We start from the raw sequence: 26078 nt of genomic DNA on the forward strand, positions 1-26078 counted from the left end.
ATAGGTGAATTAATAATTTTGGCTGGGTAAGTATCCCACAGATGAAATTCTCAAAACATGACCTGTTTGTCAACTCTGACACTGCTATATTGTGGTTGTCTCTTACCTTTCTTACTGTTCCTTTAGTGTCTTGCAGGTTCTACCTCATCTCTGTTTCCTCCATTAATTGGTGTATTCCATTCCATTGGTATGCGAATGGCAAGTTGGAGTAAGCTGTACACTGGCTCTGTTCCTTGGTTAATTCTGAATATTGTTGGCAAAGGTCAGCAGCACTGAGGATCAACTTCATACCCAAAAAAACAAGGCTATTTTAGAATCTACAGGACTACCCATCTCTGCTCAGATGTGGGACCCACAAAGTTCAACTGTCATTGCTGTTTCAATATCTGTTCAGCTACCCACTGAGCTCAGTTGTGATTGCTGTTTGGTTGCTGGACCCTCTGCATCCTCCCGAACCTCGTGTCAGAGCTGCAGAAACTGCCTACTCCATTAACCCCAGTCAGGGGGCGATAAAGTATTATTCACCTCTTTAATTGCCCAGCACAATTTGGATCAATTCTTTCTTTCCACTTTCTCATTACCTACCCTAGCTAATACATATTTATGCACCTACTCAATTTACAGTCTCTCCTATTTACTTTCACCATACTTCTCTCCATACTCCCATCATCCTATTTCTCCCTTCCCTTTTATTTCCCCTTCACTACTTCCCTCCTCGGTAGTCTGTACACATGAACTGTTTTGTGTCCTGCACCCACCAGCCTACATAAACATAAATAAACCTCACAGCCACAAATGCTCCTCGCATGTCCTCTTCTCACCCTGCTCCTTCTCATGGCTGTTGGTGACATCTCACCTAACCCTGGACCCCATACAATCCCCATTATCAGCTCACGCTCCTCCCCAAACCTTTCAAACCATCCCGTACTTCCAATCCACATATCACCACTACCCTCTCTTCCCTTCTCCTGTACACTATGAATCGCCAGATATGTTTGTAACAAACTTACATCCATCAATGCTCTTGTTACTTCTAAATCCCTTAACCTCCTTGCCATTACATAAACTTGGCTGACCTCCTCCGATACTACATCCCCTGCAGCTCTCTCCTATGGGAGACTCTCCCGCAGCCACACTCCAAGACCGGGAAACAAACAAGGTGGTGGAGTAGGAATTCTACTTTCTGCAAACTGCACCTTCCAAATCATACCATCTGAACCCTCTCTCTCATTCTCTTCCTTTGAAGTCCACAATATCCGTCTATTTTTATCCATTCCACCTTTGTGTTGCTGTCATTTATCACCCCCCAGGTCCAGTTTCCAATTCCTTGACAACTTTGCGGCCTGGCTCTCTTATTTCCTATCCTTTGACTTGCCTGCACTCATACTATGCAATTTCAATAACATCACATTTTCCTCAGTCTCCCAAGCCCACTGCCTTGGTCACACTTGACTCCACCCTCTGCTTTATTCCTCACATAAAAATTCTCTCCCAGTCCTATCCACTCCACCTTAAAAACAATGCCAGAAATATTTCTTGCTCAACATGCGATCAAAAATCTTATCCATTCTCTCATCGTGTCCCGTCTTGACTAATGCAACCTCCAGCTATCTGGCATTCTTGACACCCACATATCCACACTTCAATCCATCCTAAATGCTGCTGAAAGGCTAATCTTCCTCTCTACCACTCCACATCTGCTACTCCACTTTGCAAATCCCTACACTGGCTCCTTGTGTCCTCCAGAATCAAATTCAAATTACTCACCCTTACCTACAAAGCCTTCAACAACACTATTCCTACCTACACCTCAAATCTCATATCAAAATACTCTCCCTCCCAGATCTACCTCGGACATTCACCTTGTCTCGTCTCCGGTAACCACCTCTCATTCCCACCTACAAGCCTTTTCCCGTGCTGCCACCCACTTATGGAATTCCCTACCACGCTTAATCAGACTTTCAGCATCATCAATTTATATAGCGCCCCTAATTCTGCAGCGGTGTACAGAGAACGCATTTACATCAGTACCTGTCCCATTGGAACTTACAGTCTAGATTCCCTAACACACACACACACTAGGGTCCATTTAATAGTAGCCAATTAATCTAATAGTATGTTTTTTGGGTGTGGGAGAAAACCAGAGAACCACGGAGGAAACCCACGCAAACATGTGGAGAACATACAAACTCCACACAGATATGACCATGGTCGGGAATCGAACTCATGACTCCAGTGCTGTGAGGCAGAAGTACTAACCACTCACCCACCATGCTGCCTTTCCCACAGCCTTCAAACCTTTATACGTTCTATGAAACCCCATTTCTTTTTTAGAGGTGACCTTATCCCCAATAACACTATTAACACTTATGCACCCTCACAACTGTCCTAATCTCCACTCTAAACCACATTTGCTCCTCTTGTTTCAGCTGTGCCCTCTTCCACTTAGAATGTAAGCTTTCTAATGAGCAGGCCCTTCATACCCTTTATTTTCATGTCTGTATTTATTTTGTCTACCTTGTATGTCCGTTTTATGTATGTACTGTTTTCTCTACTGTACGACCCTACGGAGCACTGTGGCGCCTTTCAAATCTACGATAATAATAATTCCATTAATCACTGCTGCTGTGAGTTCTCTGTACACCACTGTGGAATTAGTGGCATTATATAAAGAACTGATGATGATGGTCCCTATTATGTTCTCTATATGGAATTTTCATTTATGTATGCAACTTAACCATCACTCCCAACTCACAAGATGTCCATCAGTGTTTACATTCAAGTTTTGGCAAAAATGTTACTGCTGTCAAAATCTCTCCTGTATCCCACTTACCTCACACAACTAAAACCAAGCACTCATTTCTAGTCCTGATTATTGTCACAGTCTACTTATTAGACTCCCATTAACTGTCAATGCTTCAAACCAAGTTTCAATGGAGCTCTCTCTGTTAAAGAAACCTCCAGTGCTGAGAGCCGCTGCAAGAGCTAAGTCTTTATAATTTGGGCAACAGGGGGACACTCAGTGGGTTTCTATTTCCTATACATGGAGCAGTATTAATTAAGAATTTGGCTGTCCATGGTTGATAAGCTCTTTAGTGTCTCAGAACATTTTTATTTTACTATTTTAGTTCATTAGGATCACTTTCAAATTATTACTTTTTTTTTTAATGTCAAAACCTGTTGTAGGCTGATGCACAGAGTTTGTAGAGGACCATCCTGAAAAGAGATGACATAACTCACCAGTTGCCCGGTCCAAAAAGTCTCTCTCATATGCTGTCTATATGAGAGTTTCTGAAATACAATTAAATGCTATAAAGCTGAAAAACCGATCTGCTCTAGAAAATACAAAAACATTGCTTTTATGAAACATCATGCATACTCACTATATAGAGTACAAATAAAACTAAACTGATACACCTAATTTATGTTTATACATTCTGATAAGATGTTCTTTATATGTAACCATCTTTATTCTTTGTGGAAGAAAGAAACATACCTGGTATCTTTTTTAATTGAGGTAAGCATATCTTCCAAAGCTCCAACAAACTGCAAATATGGAAAAAGTTATATCAACAATTGGTAATCGCGGGCAACACTATTTGTATTTGAGAACACCATACATATGTAGGGAAGTAAAGTGATAGAAGGAAGGACTTTGAAGTGATATTTTTATTCATTCCGCTATGCGCAATTTCATTTCAGCAAACAATCCCACAAATAGTCATATAGAGCATTTGCACAAGGGCACTTCTCAAACTGGCAAATATGCATCACCAATGCATGTAAGCTCAATATAGACAAGTAGGTGATTTCCTAAAAAATGTGCAGCATTTCTGCATATTCTACAAATAGTAAAAGTTTTATAACATTTTCTTTGGTCTCCCTTTGCGATAATATCATGACAGGTCCCAGTCTGAAACAGCTACTAATGTATGCCAGTTATCACGTTCACATACATGAACAGATCCTTTCCACAATAACTTTTAAATAAGAGGGAGTCTATTTCCAAAATGAAAACTCTCTGAATGGATTTACTGACACCAAGTGGCTGGGAAACATATAGCAGTATACACAGTTTTATATTTCATTTGTCAAAATAGCGCAAGTTGATGTTTTTGGAAATGATGCAGTAAATGCAATCAATGGAGGTCATTTACAAAGTGCATTAGATGTTAACTGTGAAACTGCTTAGTGTTGCGCTGCTGTGTCTGGAGGGCCTGTCCAGCGCTCATCAAGTTGCACATCTACTCTTCCATATTGGCAGACACCTCCGCAAATTTTCAGTTTTTTCAGTGTGCAGTGGTGCACTAAATAAGTGTGCTGTGCATTTCACTGTATGCAACTGCAAAAATTAAAGACATGGGGGCATATTTACTAAACTGCAGGTTTGAAATAGTGGCGATGTTCCCTATAGCAACCAACCAGAATCTAGCTGTCATTGAGTACTAAATAAATGATAACCAGAATCTGATTGTTTGCTGTAGACAAAATCTCCACTTTTTCAAACCCGCAATTTATTAAATATATCCCATAGTGTTCTTTGCAGTGACAAGAAAAAAATATATACTTGACAAAAACAGCCAAAAAGGATAAACTTACTTTGGCATAATAATTAGTATGCTTGTTACGTTAAAAAACATTAGTTAGCAGCATGGTGCCTAGTACAGCATAAAGTAAATGATTAACATCTGTCATCTAACCAAAAAAAAGGTAAAAGTACATCAGATGCAACTGTTTATCATATAAAAAACAGTTTTTAGCACACATAGTGCATTTCCATATCATCATTTATTTATAAGGTGTTACAAAACTCTACAGCTCTGGACAGTCAGTAGAACATAGAAACAGAACAAAAACAAAAGGTTGACGGAGAAGATGCAGACATGAGAGATCGAGGGACCTGCTCCTGAGAGCTTAAAGTCTTGAGTAAGAGAGCAAAGCTGAAACTATAGGAGCTAGAGTTACAGGATAGTAGCCGATAGTGCACTGAGGAAGTAGTATCAGGTGGGAGTTGAATAGGCTATAGTGAAGAGGTGGGTTTTCAGAGAGCATATAAAAGTTTTAAGGCTGGGGGAGAGTCTGGTCAGGTGGGGTAGAGTTCCATAAGATGGGAGTAGTACGGGAGATGTCTTAAAAGTGGGCATGAGAAGTGTCATGGAGGAGGCGAGGTGCAGATTTAGAGGACATGCATCTTTTGACATGTTTTGGGGAGGGCTCTGAAGGTGAGGTAGTGTAGCTTGAATTGGATTCTGGAGATTATGGGAAGCAAGTATAGAGATTTGTAGGAACTGCAAGAGCAGAAGATCAGTCTCGCTGTAGCATTTAGAACGGATTCGAATGGAGATGGGTTAGGGGAAGGTCAGATATGAACAAATAGCAGCAGTCAAGATGCGAGATAATGAAAAATGATTTTGGTAACATCCTAAGGGGCCTATTTATGAAACTAAAAGTGTGTTCAATTAACCTCAAAATTCTTATTTACTATCTGCATAGCAGCAGTGATCATAGATGTCTGCTGCTTTGCATATCTCTTCGTTTTACTGATCAGTCCCCATAACAGTGTATGGGCACTGCTCTGTATCGCTATTTACTAAAGTTTGATTAAAAAAAAAAATGAAAAAAAAATTTTTTTTGCATGTTAATGTACGCCAGCAGAAGCTGGCATACATTATCATATTTGAAAAGTTTCAGTGCTGACAGCTCTGCTCCGAAGAGCAGAGCTGGACAGCGCATGTGTGGTGGGATAACATGATCCCTCCCTGTCACTCACCGCTCTCTCTGCAACTGTATAGTGCAGAGCTGTTTGTGCGCATGCCCGAGGTTTTCAGTCAGCGCAATGGAGTGAGGAGAGGACCCCCGTGGATCGCATACTTCTTCGGAAGTTTAGAGGTAGTGGTAAGTATGTTTTCCACTTCACAGGAACAGCAGTTTATCTGAACTGCTGTTACTTTGTTATTTTTTTCATAAATATGAGAAATAGTTCAATCCTCATCAATGCAATAAGGGTTGAAAACTATTTTTCATTTTATGCAGTGGTTGAGAAATGTACCCCTAAGTAAGAAAAGGGCATGTTCTGATAATGTTTTGATGGAACAGGTGCCATGAATCTGGATGTGTGGAGTGAAGCAGAGGGCACAGTCAAAGATGATACCAAGTCATCTGGTAGGTAATGTAGTCAATGGTGAATGACAAGACATTTCCAACATGTACAGTGATAAAGCTTATAGTATATATATCCCAATTGTAAAGCACTACAAAATTTGCTGGTGCTATATAAATAAATGATGCTGCTTATATATTTATGGGTAAGTCTGGTCAATTTAATTTTTTTTTTGCTTTATTGAAAAGAGAAAAACAAAAAAAAGAGAATAAGAATACATGTGAGCAACTGACTTTTGCATTACGTGACCTCCTCTATCATAGTAGCAGTTGATGCAAGTGCTAAGGGTGGCCCATATCCCCTATCAAAGCCATATGTGCATTTGATTTTTGTTTTACACTTGAGTGGGAATTTAGCTAATGTCTTGTTACACCCCTAAATGTAGTTTTGAACACTGCACCCTTGGAGATTTTCCTGCCTTTCTGCACAATAATGTGCATGTCTAGTTGGGCAGTAATCTCCTGAAAGAAGAGAATAAGCATGCAACCTTACATGTACCCTGTGAGGATCATTTGATCAATGTTCTTGGGTGACCATCAGCTTAATTCATTTGTTGCCAAATATAACTTACAATAATGTCACAAAGCCACACACAAAAATGAATAAAAATAAACACTAGAGTGGCTTAGTTCTGTCCCTTACATAAATTGTCGTGGAATGAACCATGTGAACGGTAGCAGTATACCCACTGAACTATGCTACAAAATACAGTACTTTGGTGTTTGTTTACTGGAGGATGTATTTCCCTTGTATCTGCAGAAATAAATGTTTTCTTCTGGCTGCAGTACAGTGTATAAAACTTGAACAGTGGGGTGTAGGGAGAAAGGCATGAGGCAAAGGGAGAGAAACCTCACAGGAATATGTGTCTGCATATTCCCTCTCACCTTCTCCAACCTCCACTCCCCTTCCTCCCTCCGCTCGGAAGCCATGGACTCGCACCGAGACAGTAACCGCACGAAATTCAGCTCTAGCCGAGACTTCGCCATGTTTCTATCCAGATGTCACTGTTCCGGACGTACACACTGAGAAATCGCCACGTCACGTCGGCGTTCAGCCGCCATCTTGGAATAGGCGGAAGTGCAAAAAAAATAATTCTCCACTAACATAGAAGTTGCTTTGCACAGCTTTCACTTTAATGAGGAGGTAGTAATTGAAAGTCTATGGCAACCCAAAATGCATATTTAGCGCTTATTGTGTCAGGGACACGATACATAAAATATTTACTTGTCGCTCCACCTCTTCACTCTTTTTTTCGCCAGGGTAAGCTCGTCATAACTGACATGGTCTATTAGCCTTGAAATCAAAGAAAACCACGAGGCTGAAGTTAGCTTCTTATTCGGCCAGCTTCTTATTCGTTTCTAATTCATGCTCCAGCTTCTTGTTCAGAAAAGCTTATTTTTAAAGGATTAAATCAATTTGGATCACTGATTTCACATCAAATTAACACCACAGGGGGTCCCTTATACAAAATGTATTAGTATATCGCCTCACCCAACAAGGTTATGGGCATGAAATCAGGGGGCAAAGTGGGCAAAGTCACCATATTTTATCATTTTGAATAAGTAGCTGCAGATTTGTAAGGGTTAAATGCCATTGGGCCAGCAATTTGACAGTGGGAATCAACACAGGGTGGTCAGCTACATATAAAACATCTGTCTTTTGCCTGGTCCAACGCTGTTTTCGGCATGCAATCAGGTGGCAAAGTGGGCACAGATAGCATTTTGAATAAGTAGCTGCAGATTTGCAAGTGTTAAATGCTGTTGGGCCAGCAATTTGACAGTGGGAATCGACACAGGGTGGTCAGTTACATATAAAACATCTGTCTTTTGCCTGGCCCAATGCTGTTTTGGGCATGCAATCAGGTGGCAAAGTGGGCAAAGATAGCATTTTGAGCATTTTGAATAAGTAGCTGCAGATTTGCAAGTGTTAAATGCCGTTGGGCCAGCCATTTGACAGTGGGAATCAACACAGGGTGGTCAGTTACATATAAAACAACTGTCTTTTGCCTGGCCCAACGCTGTTTTGGGCATGCAATCAGGTGGCAAAGTGGGCAAAGATAGCATTGTGAGCATTTTGAATAAGTAGCTGCAGATTTGCAAGTGTTAAATGCCGTTGGGCCAGCAATTTGACAGTGGGAATCGACACAGGGTGGTCAGTTACATATAAAACATCTGCCTTTTGCCTGGCCCAACACTGTTTTGGGCATGCAATCAGGTGGCAAAGAGGGCACAGATAGCATTTTGAGCATTTTGAATAAGTAGCTGCAGATTTTCAAGGGTTAAATGGCGTTGGGAAATTGTGTGTACTGCTGGTGCAGAGATGGTCCTGAGGCCCAAAATGCAGAGAACTAGGGCAAAGGTTGGGGTTAGGCAGGCTGAACCCTTTGTTCAAAAGGTGGTGGGTGCTGAGGTTGGAACAGGTGGTGTAGCAGGGGGTGAGAATTGTGGGGAGATCAATATTGTGGGTGTAAAATTTCCGCTCAAGTCTGTAATTCAAGTAGGTGGGGAGCCTACTAAGGTTTCTGAGGATACTGACACCATGTTTGAGGTAGTTTGTAGTTCAGGTGGAAATAATCAAGTGGATAAGGAGCAGGATAGGAGGGAGGTGGGTGGGATGGAACCAGGGGGGGAGGGGGAGGAAATATATCCAGAAGGGGGGGACCCGGGGGGGAACAATTCCTGGGATTGACGGTGTGGTTCGGTCAGAAGAGTCTTTGGCCAGAAGTGATGGTATACAGGATCCAGGGATAGGGTCAAAGACCTTATAGGTGTTAGGTAATATAATGCTGAGAGGTAATGAAGGTAATGCCCATGCCTATAATCTTTTATGATGGCTCCCCAACCCATACAGTTTGCTACCATTAATGTGGCATCTGTGCATTCTGATCGAGCTCGTTATTTGGCCCTTGATTTTTTCAACATGCTTGAGGTTGATTTTTTGATTTTGCAAGAGACTAGGGTTGGGCGCCTCGCAGATCTCCACAAATGCAAATGAGAGTGCAGGCGAGGTCCCTCCTATTGGTCTCTTGCGGCCGAGCCGTACGGTGGAGTGGCAGTCCTTTTTACTGACATGGTAACCATTCAGCGGATTGTAGAAATAAGCATGGACAGATGTATGGTTATGGATGTTTCCATAAGGGGGCAGGTCCTGAGGTTCATAAATATTTAAGGTCCACAGACCCAACGAGGCAGGAAATGCCTTTTCAGGGAAATTAAACCTTACCTTTTTACGGGCCAGCAGATTGTCTTCGGGGGTGATTTTAACAACATTGTTAGGCCAGAGGATAGGGAAGGCTCGTGGACATCGATGGGCTATGCAGGTTTATTAGTTAATATGGTAAGTCAGGCTGGGCTGGGAGATGTGCATATTCGTCACTCTCCAGACCTCACAGGGTTCACCTTTTTTAGAGGTAGAAGTAGGTCAAGAATAGATAGGTTTTTGTTAAAGGGAGCTCTGTCACATCAACTCCAAAGTTTATGGCGGTAGAGTTCTCGGATCACGTTCTCACCCCTCAGAAAGGCGTGGCGTCTGAACTTCAGCCTTCTGGATGATGAGGTTAGACAATCCTTTAGGGACTTCCTTGAAACCCAAGAAACACTTTTGGACACAGGTTGGGTTGGGCTAGGCCAAAGTGGTTTGAGGAATTCAAAGGAAGAACTCGGAGATTCTTTAGGGAACTGATAGTTCAGAGGAATTAGATAAAAAAAGAACGTCTGCCATGCCTTGAGACGGAAGCTCAATTTCCTGATTTCTGAGGGTGGAGATAGTGGGGAAATCTCCCGGGTAAAATCCCAGATAAAAGTGCCAGTATGACCGTTATGCCTTTTTGGTTTTGGAAAGGGACTACGGTAAATACCACTCTCCGGATCCCTACCTTAACTGTAAGAGTTCGGTTGATGCGAAGGAGGTGAGGGAACTGCGCGATGACAGAGGGGTCCTCCGGAAAGACCAAGGAGGTAACTTGTCAGTCATGCACTCCTTCTACTCTGGCTTTTTGTCTGGGAAGGTACTTATCAGTGAGAAGATGGAACGGTTTCTGAGGGGGGTGTCTGGGCTTGGTGGCCATCAGGCTTCTCTTTGGATTCTGAGATAATGGTGGACGAGGTCAGGAGGGCGATTGATAGTTTATCAAATAAGAAATCCCAGGCCCGGATGGTTTAACTTCCGAGTTTTATAAAGCCTTTGTGGACCTCCTGGCCCCGCACCTAGTGGCGTTTTTTAAAGAGAGCTTGGGTAGAGAGTTACTCCCTCCCTCCATGAGGCAGTCCGCCCTTATTTTGCTATCCAAGGGGAAAGACCCATCCAGGATTAAGAATTGGCGCCCCATCGCTCTTGTCAATTCTGATAGAAAGATTCTGGCAACGGTCATTTTTAACAGGATTATGGAAGTATCAGGCCTGTTGCTTTCCACTTCTCAGCACTGTACGGTGAAGGGTCTAAGCATCTTTAATGCTGTCCTTGGCGTTCAGGAGGCCATGGAGCGGTGCATGGCTGAGAAGTGGGGTAAGTACCTTCTGGTGCTGGATCAATCTAAAGCGTTTGATTGTGTCAATCATGAATATCTGTGGGCACTTCTTGAGAGGTATGGTCTGCCAGTGAGGTTGGTTGATTGGCCACGTACCATTTATAGGCAGGCCGAGAGCTTCCCTCTTGTAAATGGTTGGGTGGGTCCTACTTTTGCGGTGTCATCTGGAGTCAGCCAAGGTTGTCCCTTGAGCCCTCTCCTCTATGTATTTGCGATTGATCCTTTTATCAGGAGGATTTAGAACGGTGCAGTGAAAGGAGTGCAGCTGGCTGTGGATGCCCACTTTGCCACCTGATTGCATGCCCAAAACAGCGTTGGGCCAGGCAAAAGACAGATGTTTTATATGTAACTGACCACCCTGTGTTGATTCCCTCTGCAGCTACTTATTCAAAATGCTATCTGTGCCCACTTTGCCACCTGATTTGCCTTTTCACCTCTTTGTATGTTTTACCCAGTTTGTTTATTAGTTTATTATGTTTGTCCCCAATTGTAAAGCGCTACGGAATATGTTGGGGCTATATAAATAAATTATGATGATGATGATTGCATGCCCAAAACAGCGATGGGCCAGGCAAAAGACAGATGTTTTATATGTAACTGACCACCCTGTGTTGATTCCCACTGTCAAATTGCTGGCCCAACGGCATTTAACCCTTACAAATCTGCAGCTACTTATTCAAAATGCTATCTGTGCCCACTTTGCCACCTGATTGCATGCCCAAAACAGCATTGGGCCAGGCAAAAGACAGATGTTTTATATGTAGCTGACCACCCTGTGTTGATTCCCACTGTCAAATTGCTGGCCCAATAGCATTAAACCCTTACAAATCTGCAGCTACTTATTCAAAATGATAAAATATGGTGACTTTGCCCACTTTGCCCCCTGATTTCATGCCCATAACCTTGTTGGGTGAGGCGATATACTAATACATTTTGTATAAGGGACCCCCTGTGGTGTTAATTTGATGTGAAATCAGTGATCCAAATTGATTTAATCCTTTAAAAATAAGCTTTTCTGAACAAGAAGCTGGAGCATGAATTAGAAACGAATAAGAAGCTGGCCGAATAAGAAGCTAACTTCAGCCTTGTAAATATGTGTGAATATTTGATGACGGGAGATTTTGTTGAGAAAATGTTGAGTGATTTCTAGACACAATGCGAGGTGTCTAACGAGAGTACTCTGATTTATGAGAGAAGCAGTTTTGCTTTCAAATGGCTGAAAGCCTGAAACCAAGATTACAGATTGAATGTTTGTAAACCCGGAAAACATATTAGTGTCATTCAAGGGGGCTGTACTAGGTGATGATGAGAAAGGAGTGGCTTTGAACACTCGCCCATGTCCTGTCACTTTAACATTCCCTGTTTGTGAGATTAGGGACTGCCCCTTTGAGGAAATCATATTTTCATGGCATGGAACGCATAGCGTCACAGTTAAGATTTACTGGTTACCTGATGAGGATGTGGTTGATTGTGTAAGTCCTGCACCAGTGGCAGAAGTGTGGCACCAGTGGCAGCAGTTCTGGCACGTGAGGTTCTGGCACCAAATTGCACTTTCCAAACACAAGCAGGGATGAACACAGGTGGCAGACCACAACAGTTTGACATCTGGGCTGGTTTGAAAGATTTTACCAAAAAATGTGTGACCTTGCCGATAACTCCAACCAATCCTACTATTAACATGCAAAGGATGGTGGAGGGCTCAGCAGGGATTAAACTGTATTTTTTCTAATTTGCACTAATAAGGTTTGGGTGTAATATACACCCAAAGACGAGTGCTCAATTGCTAACAGCCATTGATGAAGAGGAAGACAAGCAGGCTTGTCTGTAGAATTTGCAGGAAAATTCTACTGCGTTATATAGGTAACACCCAAAGAGAAGAGCTCCATTGCTAATTGTAATTGCTGAAATAGAATAATAGGGCTGACAGTCTTGGTCTAAATCTGCAGTTACATTTTATTGTACCATAGCTCACTCAGAGACAGGAGAGGTGGCAGGGTTCCGTGCTAATCTTCCTCAAACAATACTTATTCATCCCCACTGGAATCCACCATCATAGAAGTCTGTGTATTATGATGTAATTGCCGATAATGACCTTCCAAATGGAATTGTTAGTTCATTGTAGGGCAGAGCTATCACGATTTTTGGCCAATTATTTTACAGCAGAACAAATATCATAATGTTGTGCGGACTCATCTGCATCACCACTGGGTGTCTTGGGAAAGCAACTTTTTTTCCAACAAGCAGTTGCCAGAGAAACTGAAGGAGTAGACGTCATTACAAGATGTTAATAGCTCTTGGATCCTGGCGAAGCAAATTAAGTATTTAATCTACAATTAAAATATAGGTAGCACATTTACTTTGTTTTATTTCATCCGTTAAATTTTGAGCATTTTGAATAAGTAGCTGCAGATTTTCAAGGGTTAAATGGCGTTGGGAAATTGTGTGTACTGCTGGTGCAGAGATGGTCCTGAGGCCCAAAATGCAGAGAACTAGGGCAAAGGTTGGGGTTAGGCAGGCTGAACCCTTTGTTCAAAAGGTGGTGGGTGCTGAGGTTGGAACAGGTGGTGTAGCAGGGGGTGAGAATTGTGGGGAGATCAATATTGTGGGTGTAAAATTTTCGCTCAAGTCTGTAATTCAAGTAGGTGGGGAGCCTACTAAGGTTTCTGAGGATACTGACACCATGTTTGAGGTAGTTTGTAGTTCAGGTGGAAATAATCAAGTGGATAAGGAGCAGGATAGGAGGGAGGTGGGTGGGATGGAACCAGGGGGGGAGGGGGAGGAAATATATCCAGAAGGGGGGGACCCGGGGGGGAACAATTCCTGGGATTGACGGTGTGGTTCGGTCAGAAGAGTCTTTGGCCAGAAGTGATGGTATACAGGATCCAGGGATAGGGTCAAAGACCTTATAGGTGTTAGGTAATATAATGCTGAGAGGTAATGAAGGTAATGCCCATGCCTATAATCTTTTATGATGGCTCCCCAACCCATACAGTTTGCTACCATTAATGTGGCATCTGTGCATTCTGATCGAGCTCGTTATTTGGCCCTTGATTTTTTCAACATGCTTGAGGTTGATTTTTTGATTTTGCAAGAGACTAGGGTTGGGCGCCTCGCAGATCTCCACAAATGCAAATGAGAGTGCAGGCGAGGTCCCTCCTATTGGTCTCTTGCGGCCGAGCCGTACGGTGGAGTGGCAGTCCTTTTTACTGACATGGTAACCATTCAGCGGATTGTAGAAATAAGCATGGACAGATGTATGGTTATGGATGTTTCCATAAGGGGGCAGGTCCTGAGGTTCATAAATATTTAAGGTCCACAGACCCAACGAGGCAGGAAATGCCTTTTCAGGGAAATTAAACCTTACCTTTTTACGGGCCAGCAGATTGTCTTCGGGGGTGATTTTAACAACATTGTTAGGCCAGAGGATAGGGAAGGCTCGTGGACATCGATGGGCTATGCAGGTTTATTAGTTAATATGGTAAGTCAGGCTGGGCTGGGAGATGTGCATATTCGTCACTCTCCAGACCTCACAGGGTTCACCTTTTTTAGAGGTAGAAGTAGGTCAAGAATAGATAGGTTTTTGTTAAAGGGAGCTCTGTCACATCAACTCCAAAGTTTATGGCGGTAGAGTTCTCGGATCACGTTCTCACCCCTCAGAAAGGCGTGGCGTCTGAACTTCAGCCTTCTGGATGATGAGGTTAGACAATCCTTTAGGGACTTCCTTGAAACCCAAGAAACACTTTTGGACACAGGTTGGGTTGGGCTAGGCCAAAGTGGTTTGAGGAATTCAAAGGAAGAACTCGGAGATTCTTTAGGGAACTGATAGTTCAGAGGAATTAGATAAAAAAAGAACGTCTGCCATGCCTTGAGACGGAAGCTCAATTTCCTGATTTCTGAGGGTGGAGATAGTGGGGAAATCTCCCGGGTAAAATCCCAGATAAAAGTGCCAGTATGACCGTTATGCCTTTTTGGTTTTGGAAAGGGACTACGGTAAATACCACTCTCCGGATCCCTACCTTAACTGTAAGAGTTCGGTTGATGCGAAGGAGGTGAGGGAACTGCGCGATGACAGAGGGGTCCTCCGGAAAGACCAAGGAGGTAACTTGTCAGTCATGCACTCCTTCTACTCTGGCTTTTTGTCTGGGAAGGTACTTATCAGTGAGAAGATGGAACGGTTTCTGAGGGGGGTGTCTGGGCTTGGTGGCCATCAGGCTTCTCTTTGGATTCTGAGATAATGGTGGACGAGGTCAGGAGGGCGATTGATAGTTTATCAAATAAGAAATCCCAGGCCCGGATGGTTTAACTTCCGAGTTTTATAAAGCCTTTGTGGACCTCCTGGCCCCGCACCTAGTGGCGTTTTTTAAAGAGAGCTTGGGTAGAGAGTTACTCCCTCCCTCCATGAGGCAGTCCGCCCTTATTTTGCTATCCAAGGGGAAAGACCCATCCAGGATTAAGAATTGGCGCCCCATCGCTCTTGTCAATTCTGATAGAAAGATTCTGGCAACGGTCATTTTTAACAGGATTATGGAAGTATCAGGCCTGTTGCTTTCCACTTCTCAGCACTGTACGGTGAAGGGTCGAAGCATCTTTAATGCTGTCCTTGGCGTTCAGGAGGCCATGGAGAGGTGCATGGCTGAGAAGTGGGGTAAGTACCTTCTGGCGCTGGATCAATCTAAAGCGTTTGATTGTGTCAATCATGAATATCTGTGGGCACTTCTTGAGAGGTATGGTCTGCCAGTGAGGTTGGTTGATTGGCCACGTACCATTTATAGGCAGGCCGAGAGCTTCCCTCTTGTAAATGGTTGGGTGGGTCCTACTTTTGCGGTGTCATCTGGAGTCAGCCAAGGTTGTCCCTTGAGCCCTCTCCTCTATGTATTTGCGATTGATCCTTTTATCAGGAGGATTTAGAACGGTGCAGTGAAAGGAGTGCAGCTGGCTGTGGATGCCCACTTTGCCACCTGATTGCATGCCCAAAACAGCGTTGGGCCAGGCAAAAGACAGATGTTTTATATGTAACTGACCACCCTGTGTTGATTCCCACTGTCAAATTGCTGGCCCAATGGCATTTAACACTTGCAAATCTGCAGCTACTTATTCAAAATGCTATCTGTGCCCACTTTGCCACCTGATTTGCCTTCTCACCTCTTTGTATGTTTTACCCAGTTTGTTTATTAGTTTATTATGTTTGTCCCCAATTGTAAAGCGCTACGGAATATGTTGGGGCTATATAAATAAATTATGATGATGATGATTGCATGCCCAAAACAGCGATGGGCCAGGCAAAAGACAGATGTTTTATATGTAACTGACCACCCTGTGTTGATTCCCACTGTCAAATTGCTGGCCCAACGGCATTTAACCCTTACAAATCTGCAGCTACTTATTCAAAATGCTATCTGTGCCCACTTTGCCACCTGATTGCATGCCCAAAACAGCATTGGGCCAGGCAAAAGACAGATGTTTTATATGTAGCTGACCACCCTGTGTTGATTCCCACTGTCAAATTGCTGGCCCAATAGCATTAAACCCTTACAAATCTGCAGCTACTTATTCAAAATGATAAAATATGGTGACTTTGCCCACTTTGCCCCCTGATTTCATGCCCATAACCTTGTTGGGTGAGGCGATATACTAATACATTTTGTATAAGGGACCCCCTGTGGTGTTAATTTGATGTGAAATCAGTGATCCAAATTGATTTAATCCTTTAAAAATAAGCTTTTCTGAACAAGAAGCTGGAGCATGAATTAGAAACGAATAAGAAGCTGGCCGAATAAGAAGCTAACTTCAGCCTTGTAAATATGTGTGAATATTTGATGACGGGAGATTTTGTTGAGAAAATGTTGAGTGATTTCTAGACACAATGCGAGGTGTCTAACGAGAGTACTCTGATTTATGAGAGAAGCAGTTTTGCTTTCAAATGGCTGAAAGCCTGAAACCAAGATTACAGATTGAATGTTTGTAAACCCGGAAAACATATTAGTGTCATTCAAGGGGGCTGTACTAGGTGATGATGAGAAAGGAGTGGCTTTGAACACTCGCCCATGTCCTGTCACTTTAACATTCCCTGTTTGTGAGATTAGGGACTGCCCCTTTGAGGAAATCATATTTTCATGGCATGGAACGCATAGCGTCACAGTTAAGATTTACTGGTTACCTGATGAGGATGTGGTTGATTGTGTAAGTCCTGCACCAGTGGCAGAAGTGTGGCACCAGTGGCAGCAGTTCTGGCACGTGAGGTTCTGGCACCAAATTGCACTTTCCAAACACAAGCAGGGATGAACACAGGTGGCAGACCACAACAGTTTGACATCTGGGCTGGTTTGAAAGATTTTACCAAAAAATGTGTGACCTTGCCGATAACTCCAACCAATCCTACTATTAACATGCAAAGGATGGTGGAGGGCTCAGCAGGGATTAAACTGTATTTTTTCTAATTTGCACTAATAAGGTTTGGGTGTAATATACACCCAAAGACGAGTGCTCAATTGCTAACAGCCATTGATGAAGAGGAAGACAAGCAGGCTTGTCTGTAGAATTTGCAGGAAAATTCTACTGCGTTATATAGGTAACACCCAAAGAGAAGAGCTCCATTGCTAATTGTAATTGCTGAAATAGAATAATAGGGCTGACAGTCTTGGTCTAAATCTGCAGTTACATTTTATTGTACCATAGCTCACTCAGAGACAGGAGAGGTGGCAGGGTTCCGTGCTAATCTTCCTCAAACAATACTTATTCATCCCCACTGGAATCCACCATCATAGAAGTCTGTGTATTATGATGTAATTGCCGATAATGACCTTCCAAATGGAATTGTTAGTTCATTGTAGGGCAGAGCTATCACGATTTTTGGCCAATTATTTTACAGCAGAACAAATATCATAATGTTGTGCGGACTCATCTGCATCACCACTGGGTGTCTTGGGAAAGCAACTTTTTTTCCAACAAGCAGTTGCCAGAGAAACTGAAGGAGTAGACGTCATTACAAGATGTTAATAGCTCTTGGATCCTGGCGAAGCAAATTAAGTATTTAATCTACAATTAAAATATAGGTAGCACATTTACTTTGTTTTATTTCATCCGTTAAATTTCTGTAGCTCCTTCTCAAAATGTATCATTAAGGCAATCACTTGACTCAAGCTAACCGTGTCTGCACTCTCTTCACAGGTGACTACTTCGCTGGACTAAAGTACATTCCCCTCAAATGCTAGTCTACTTGCAGCTGCTGCATTCTTCTACATGCTGTTGCAGAATCCAGAAAATGACCATAAATTTTTCGGGACACAAACAGCATCTCCTGCATGTCATTTTTTAAAAATTCTGTAACACCAAGTTGATTGTGTGAGTAAAACACGAAATGTGATGGAATTCCACCCCGCTGTAATACTTGAACAATATTGGTGTCGTTATCAGAAATGACATATCCTCAGGAGAGTCCAAGCAGGATTAGCCATGTTGCAATGACATCCCTTAGTTTTTGTTAGAGATTGTCAGCTGTATGCCACTTAGTGAAGCCGCTGATATACAGAGTAGCCTACTTCTGAAAAATGTGACGTACTTGGGTACATGCTGCTGCTGTCCTTGATGGTGAAGGCGAATGACCAAGCCAGTGGGTTGTCACAGTCATATAATCTTTAATTTACCCAGTTCCGCTTGTCCACATATCTGTGGTTAAGTGTACAGTGGGTAGAATGGCATTTTGTATCCCAGTAATTACATTTTTAGGAACCTTCTGGTATAGGTGAGTAATAGCTTTTCTAGTAAAATGGTATAGTGACGACATTTGGTAACAGGGACACAAGACCTCAATTAAATGTCTTAAACCAACTGTATTAATAGTGGACATTAGACGCAGATGTAATATTAGCATAGTCCCCATGGCGTCTGTGATCCGCTTTGCGACTGGGTGACAGCTTTCATACTTGCTTCTTCTTGCAAACGATTGTTTAACAGTCAATTGTTGCTTCTGGGGATATTGATGATGAAGGTGTTGGGGGTGTAGATTGCAGGTGCTGGGATATAGATGAGAGAAGGGAGGTTGATGATGCTGGACTGCTTGTTGTTATTTTTTTTAACATAAGTTTCTGATTTATCCAACAGCTTTCCATGAACTCGCTGAAAAATGACGTAACATGGATGAGGATCCTAGATGGTTAAGGTCCCTACCTCTACTGAGTGTGGCTTTAAAAATGCTGCAAATGGCTAGACAACTGTTGTCAGGATTTGTGTTAAAATAATTCCACACATAAGAGGTAGATTTTTGGTCTTATGCCCAGGCTTGACAATGGCCTTTTTCTTATCACTTTTTTTTTTAACAAATTGCAAAACAAAACCAAAACACGCAAGGGCGGTTTTGGCAAAACCAAAACCAAAACACGAAGGTAATCCAGATCCAAAGCCAAAATACTGGGAGCAGTTACCATCTCTAGTGAAAACACACACAGAGACACTACCCCCCGAAGCTAAGGGAAATAGACTGGTAGACCAGTTCAGACGAGAAGCCGCCATAGCCCCAGTACCACAAGGGGAGTTTATTTACATGGTGACCCCCTGACCCCAAGTTTGACTGTACCACTCTCCAACGTATGCAGAGACAAGCAACAGAGAATGAGAAAAAGACTTGGGCAAAACATGGAGCACTAGAAGTGCAAGGAGAGTGGTGTAAAGGTCAGCGTTTTTGCCTACCAAAAGCTCTTTATCCCATTATGGCCAATATAGCACACAGGAAAGTGCATCTGAGGAAAGATGCTATGGTTGCACTAACAGGTTATGGATAGCACCGGGGTTCGCCCAAGCAACACAGGCGTTAGTGGCAAGATGCCTAATCTGTGCAGAGAATGACCCAGGTAAATCTGCCCCAACTCCATGGAAAAGCACACCCCAGACACAGTATCCCTATAAGAGGATACAGATAGATTTTATACAACTTCCCAAATGCTTGAGCTTTCAGAATGTGCTAGTCTGTGTCGACTTCTTTAGTCACTGGCTGGAGGCATGGCTGTTTAGGAAAGCAAATGCTAAGGCAGTAGCCAAGAAAATTACAAGTGAGGTAATCTGCTGATATGGGGTACCAGAGGTCATTGAAAGTGACAGAGGGACACACTTTACAGGGCAAAGATTCTAGGAACTGTTAAAAGACATGGGAATCATATCTGCCCTTCACACCTCAAAGTTCAGGATGTGTGGAGCGCCTATATGGTACTCTGAAATTGAAAATGCAGAAAATAATGGCTGAAGCAGGAATGCCATGGATCTCATGTTTACCTATGGCCCTGCACTCATTAAAGCTAGGTACACACTACAGGGTTTTCGTTCAATAATCGGCTCAATCAGCCAACATACGACCGCTCGTTCAAAAGTCGGGTCAGTGTGTGTAGTGACACGATGGTCGAAAGTCTTCCCAAATGGACGATTGTTGCCTCATTTGGTTGGTCGTACCGTTCAATATTTTTCGTTCCAATCTCGTTTCTGTTGTTTAGTGTATATAAACTTCCATCCGATCCACGACAATCCTCCGATACTTCCTCGATCTGGGGGGCGTGTGTATGTAAATTTTTGATGTCTGTCCCAGTACATGTTTTGTATAGATGTATATTGCACCTGTCTGGCTGCAGACTATTACACTTGTATAAAGCACGTGTGTTATTACCCTTTGCATCTATGTTGGCAATGTATTCATATTTACCCTTTATAAACTTTAACCTTTATAAACTATTAAAGTTATAAAGTCATATTAACCTTTATTAACTAATATTTGTGAAATACCCAGAATAAACCACACAGTGTTCATGCAACATTTTTATTGCAGGAAAAAAAAGTACAACATTTTTTACACACACAGGTGTCTGAAAGATCCGCGTGAGACGTGAGCTCGCCCATACGTGCTCAGAGAACCAATCAGAGCGCAGAATACTGCAGAGCACTTCATCACAAAATAGTATTTTTAAAGGTGCTACTGGTTTGTGGAAGAACAGGTCTTGATGTCGCTTGGGTTTTTATTCCTTTTGATTTCTTTACCTACGAAACAAGGAAATAAAAAATGTTTACCATTTAACTTCTATATCTGTAATTTATATTCAACTACATAAATACTCTCATTTTCTCACCTTGCACACTGCTCGAGATCAGTTTATGTTTTGGTCCCTGTGGCGCAATCGCATTAATAGCGGGCTTAACCTCCATATATTCTGGAAAACAGGCGCCATTTTGGGTATTATAACGGTACAGGTATGCGCCCAAAGCATTTAGCTGTCTACACATGTTCACTGAAATACCTTTGTGTCAAACTTATTTTATATATTTTTCTTTTTCAGTCTTTTCTTGTTTGATAACAGATGTAACATTAGTGGTATCAGTGGTATCTAAACAGGCCTTCTCACTGTTAATTGTTCGTTCTGACATAAAAAAAATTATGTTACAAATTAGGCGTTTACATTGCTTTATGTGACACTAGAATGAAATAAAGTCCTTCAAGCAAGTACACTACATGTGCTACTACTGACCTTTTTTAATGTCGTTGTCGTCCTGGTCCAGTACTTTGACCATCATCTCCACCTCTCTTGGGCTCATTGGATTTGCTCTTTGCTCTTCTTGAGCATCTACATCCCCCACCTTAACTTTTTCGACATTTTTTGGCCCTTCCAGCAACATCTGACTCTGTTTCCGTCTCCATAGCTGCAACCCCCACTGACACCTTCTCCTCAACCTTAACACCCACTGACACTTTCTCACTCGCCATCTTCTCACGCTCCTCGGCACCAAACAGGTTCCTCTGTCATTTTATACACTTAGACATGGGCGTTCGTTTGTGCTGTGGACCAATCAGCGATGATGCACGCCGAGAATGAAGCATTCCATTACATACGTTAGCAGTTAAATGTTTTTCTAAACTTCTATTTTATATGAATGAATGAAGAGACAGTGTAGCCTTCTCTTTTTATGCGGATTTGGGTGTTATCTATAGTGAAAGCTCTGCTCCTTTAGGCTAATGTCTTTGGTATATCGTTACATCCCCCGCAAATGATGCTTCAGTGTGTACGAAATTAAAATTATTGCTCACGACAAGAAGGCTGTAAAAAGTCGCTAAAGGGACGTCCGCTCTTCCCTTTATCGTCTTAAACAAGGCTAGTGTGTATGCAGTCCATGGACCGAGCGATCGGACCATCGATCGCATGTAAAATCAATCGGCATAAAAAGTTGGTGGAAAATTCTGTAGTGTGTACCCAGCTTTAAAAACACTCCTAGGAAAGACACAGGTTTAGCACCAAATGAGATACTGTTTAGCACACTACACAGAACAGGCTGTTATTTTTCATAGCAACTACAGCATGTACATGGTGATTTGTTGAACTATGTTGCTTTATTCTAGAAACAACTAACTGAAATACATGGTCAAGTGATCACTTCCATTCCAGGCCCTATTTTTGATGCAGGTACCCATAAACTGCAACCAGGGGACTGGGTGGTTGTGACAAAGCACGTCAGGAAGAGTCTTGAACCCAGATATGAGAGTCCTTTCCAGGTCTTATTGACGACTCCCATGGCAGTGGAAGTATAGGGAAATGACACCTGAATACATGCATCCCACTGCAGGATCTTCAGACAAGGTGAGTCTGAGTAAAATGTATTTTACAAGTTTTTTAAAGGTTCAAGGGACACCAGAGAGTGATGTTCATTGATATTAGCAGGAGGAATATTGATTGCAGATATGTTCCTTTGCTGTAGGTTGTAGATGTATACTAGTCTAGAAAGGAAAGCTAGGTCTGGAAGAACCAGACTCATGCCAATAGTAGAGATCATTATACTTAATGAGAAAAATTGTAATATGAAAGTTGAACAAAACCAAATAAAGAAAAGAGCAACCCATGACTGTAGGGGTTTGCACAGAAATGTATATGTGAGTATTGTGGCCCAACACATTACTTTTTAACTAGTGACGCAGATGATCCAGAGAAAATGTTTGATGAACACTTACAAAAAATTAAGACATGAAATATAATTTTTTAAAGGAGCACACTGGAGATGCTTATCTAGAAGGATAGTTTTCATGGCTGTACCTGGCCGATTGGTTCAAGGGTATAGGAAGATGGTTATCAGGTCTTATACATGTTGTACTTCAAGGACTGTTACTAATCATTATTATTATTAATATATATATATATATATATATATATATATATATATATATATATATATATACTAATAAAACTGATGATGTGGCTTATTAACAAGTGTAGTAAAGCTAACGGTTTCTCTTCCAGAAAGTTACCACATCCGTTTTAACCGCTGTACTGTACACCCCATCTAATGAGTGTTAACTTTGTGAAACTCTCAGTACTACTGCTAGTTGTGATCAGTGCAGAAACCAAGAACCTTTTCTTTGGAATCCACAATCTCGTTACTGAAGTTTATCCTTATCAAGATATACAACACAATGGACAATCCCTTCTATTGTGAAATAAGTGACATATAACACTTGCCGAGCGCACTGTGTATTTTCTCCCTCCCTTTCCTTTTTATCGTCCCTAAGAAATCCATAGTTAGAAGACAAAAAGGAAGCACAGGAGGCCCCAGAGCCTCTCATGTTCACTGATATATGTGAAGACCTGACATCAGGACATGCAGCGGGTGCAAGACGATTGTCGAGTCATTGACCATCTATTAATATCAGCTAGAAGAGGGATCATGGACTTGCTGTTGGTTGGGGATAGGTTGTTCTATGTATCCAGTTTTAGGCATCCCTATTCATATGTTCTGTTAGAAGGGTGTATGCGTATAAGTACCCATTAAAAGCGACAGCAAGAATGTGATCTCTGATAGGTAGTTTTAGGGCAAATAATGAATAAAAAGATGGGAAATGAGAAATGTGATTTTGCTAAGCTGACGCCATCTTGTTGCCTTATAGCCATTTTGCGTGTACAATTTTGTTCTCTTATAGCTTAAAGACAGATTAGATATAGCTAGTATGTAGGAGTTATTCATTGTTTGCACAAAACTATGCCTATGACCTTGGATATAGCAGATGGAGATAAACAACTCTCATCTGGGGAGTATTCCTGTGTGAAAATGAGAGAATGTAGCAAGATCTGTGTAAAGAGAGCATGAGTGGTTAAAACCTGTAGGGAGTGTGATGCTAGCTAAGCAGCGTGCTTTTCGCTGCAAACTAATACATTTTACCTGTGTCTATGGTAGTGATGGGTAGTTCATGAATGATCAGTGCACAATGAACTAATCTTCAAAGTGAACCATGGGGTCCAGGGCCTGATTAAGGGTTCCAGCCGCCCTAGGCTAATACACAGGTCGCCGCCGCCCCCCCCCCCAATCCCATTTATAAACAGTGGTCAAAGTGGAAATTCAGGAAAGTTTTACAATGAAGACAGTAGAAGTGGCGGTATGGCCACTGTGCGTGTATGTATGTATATATGTGTATGTATGTATATATGTGTATATATATATATATATATATATATATATATATATATATATATATATACATATACACATATATATATATATATATACACACACACACATATACACACCACACACAAAATTGTAAAATATAAATTAATACATAGAACACAATTAATTCTGCAAACATATTAAAATATCATTACAGTAAGATTCCACAGTGAAGTTTAGACAAATTGCTCCGTTCTCTCTTACCTGATCTTTCAGCGTAGACTACCTGATGTTTTTTCTTGCTTGTACTTGGAGCATTGTTGCTAGTTGGCTGGATTCTGGAAACTTGGGAGTCCTGTTTCGAAAATGTGCAAAAATGTTATTATAGTGAAAAATGTTAACAAACCCTGAATGATACAAACACAACACTCCATTATGACCATATAAAACAACCTCCTAGTACAGGCACATATAGACAATAAAATATATACAAATTATTTATAATCATATACTAACATCTACCAGCCCCATCTGTCAAGTATTTAACATTCTAGTGAGTGACCGCTGAGACTACAGAGAGCATCCACGTCACAGCCACACAATACAGAGATCAGGTCCCCCACAAGCTATTTTATCACCTACCCCAGTCATTTTTGTAAACCCTCACCAGAAAGTTTGACACCCCATCCATATCTTCTCCCAACCAACTACTTATTTGCTCACCCACCCCCCAGCCAATGAATCACCTCACTTTAACCAATCCATTAACCCTCCATAGCCAATCCATTAACACCCCCCCCCTTCTAGCTAATTCATCAACGGTTGTAGGTAATTCAGAAACCCCCCCCTAGGTAAATTCATCAATCTATTACAACCAATACATTGCCCCCCACCACACAATTCTTCAACCCACTGCAGGCAATTCATTAACCCCCCCCAGGGCAAACTGATTATCCCATTACAGGCAATAGCATTACACCCCCCCTCCCCCAATGATCTACCTACTGCAGGTAGTTAATTAACCTCCCCCCCCCATCCCCCACAAAATCATCAACCCATTACAGGCAACTCATTACCCACCCCCCCAGGCAGTTCTTCAAAACCATTGCTGCCGATTCATTAACCCCCCCCCCCCCTCCTCAGTCGCGACCTGTATCACACCCTCCTCCATTATATTATAGACAAAACTTACCTGGATGTCTTCTGCTCCTCCTCTCTGCAGTCGCCGGCACTTCTGTCTTCTGACAGGCAGCTAACAGTAATCCGAGGATGTTAGCTGTCCTGCCAGACCGGGCGCGCTCTCACTGCTTAGTGTGGTCACGTAAGATGTGAATCTCATGTGACCACACTAAGCAGTGACAGCGCGCCCGCTCTGGCAGGACAGCTAACATCCTCGGATTTACTGTTAGCTGCCTGCCTGCCTGCCTCCTACTTGGATCCGCTGACAGTCGGGACCGCCCCCTTAAGACTAAGGGGCGGCCCCGAGATTGAAGGAAAAGGCGCCAATCGGTAATTAAAAAAAATAATTAAAATATAAAAACAGAGGAGAGAACCTGATCCCTCATGTGAGGTGTTTAGACGCCGAGATCCTCGCCTGGAAGCCTTTCTCTTGGCTTGTGAGCCGTGTGGTGTTGGTGGAGTGAAACCAGAAATGGCAGAACGCCATTGCTGCCTTCTCTTCCGGTGATTTAGACCCGTGGTGCCTGTTGGGAGCAATTCTGGGACATCGTGAAGAAAAAAAAAAAAGAGAGAGGTGTGCAGTGGAGGTAAGGAAAAACCTGCCTTTTTCATTCCACCTGAATAGCCATAATACATTATTTACACTGCATAAACCCCAAACCTGATTGCATGACAAACGAAGACAGTGAACATCAACTTTGCTAACTGTCAGCAATTTTGGGGATGATACACCAACGCTGACTCAGTATAGATGATGCACATCGTGGATGACAACACTCCAATTCTAACCCAATAAATACACAGTCATACCTC

At 42.2% G+C, this 26078-nt stretch overlaps 1 protein-coding gene across 1 annotated transcript in view; it reads right to left on the reverse strand.

The window, feature by feature from the left end:
- The window catches only part of USE1 (unconventional SNARE in the ER 1), a 51895-nt gene extending 44708 nt beyond the window's left edge, over positions 1-7187 (reverse strand). The window contains exons 1-2 of the mRNA XM_075206988.1: positions 7045-7187; positions 3497-3546 (exon numbers count right to left, since the gene is read on the reverse strand). Of these exons, the coding sequence (XP_075063089.1) occupies positions 3497-3546; positions 7045-7146 (152 nt within the window). The 5' untranslated portion in view covers positions 7147-7187. The remainder of the gene's footprint in view (positions 1-3496; positions 3547-7044) is intronic.
- Between the last annotated feature and the right edge of the window lie 18891 nt (positions 7188-26078).

Source organism: Mixophyes fleayi, chromosome 1 (genome assembly GCF_038048845.1).
Source record: "Mixophyes fleayi isolate aMixFle1 chromosome 1, aMixFle1.hap1, whole genome shotgun sequence".
Classification (NCBI taxonomy): domain Eukaryota; kingdom Metazoa; phylum Chordata; class Amphibia; order Anura; family Limnodynastidae; genus Mixophyes; species Mixophyes fleayi.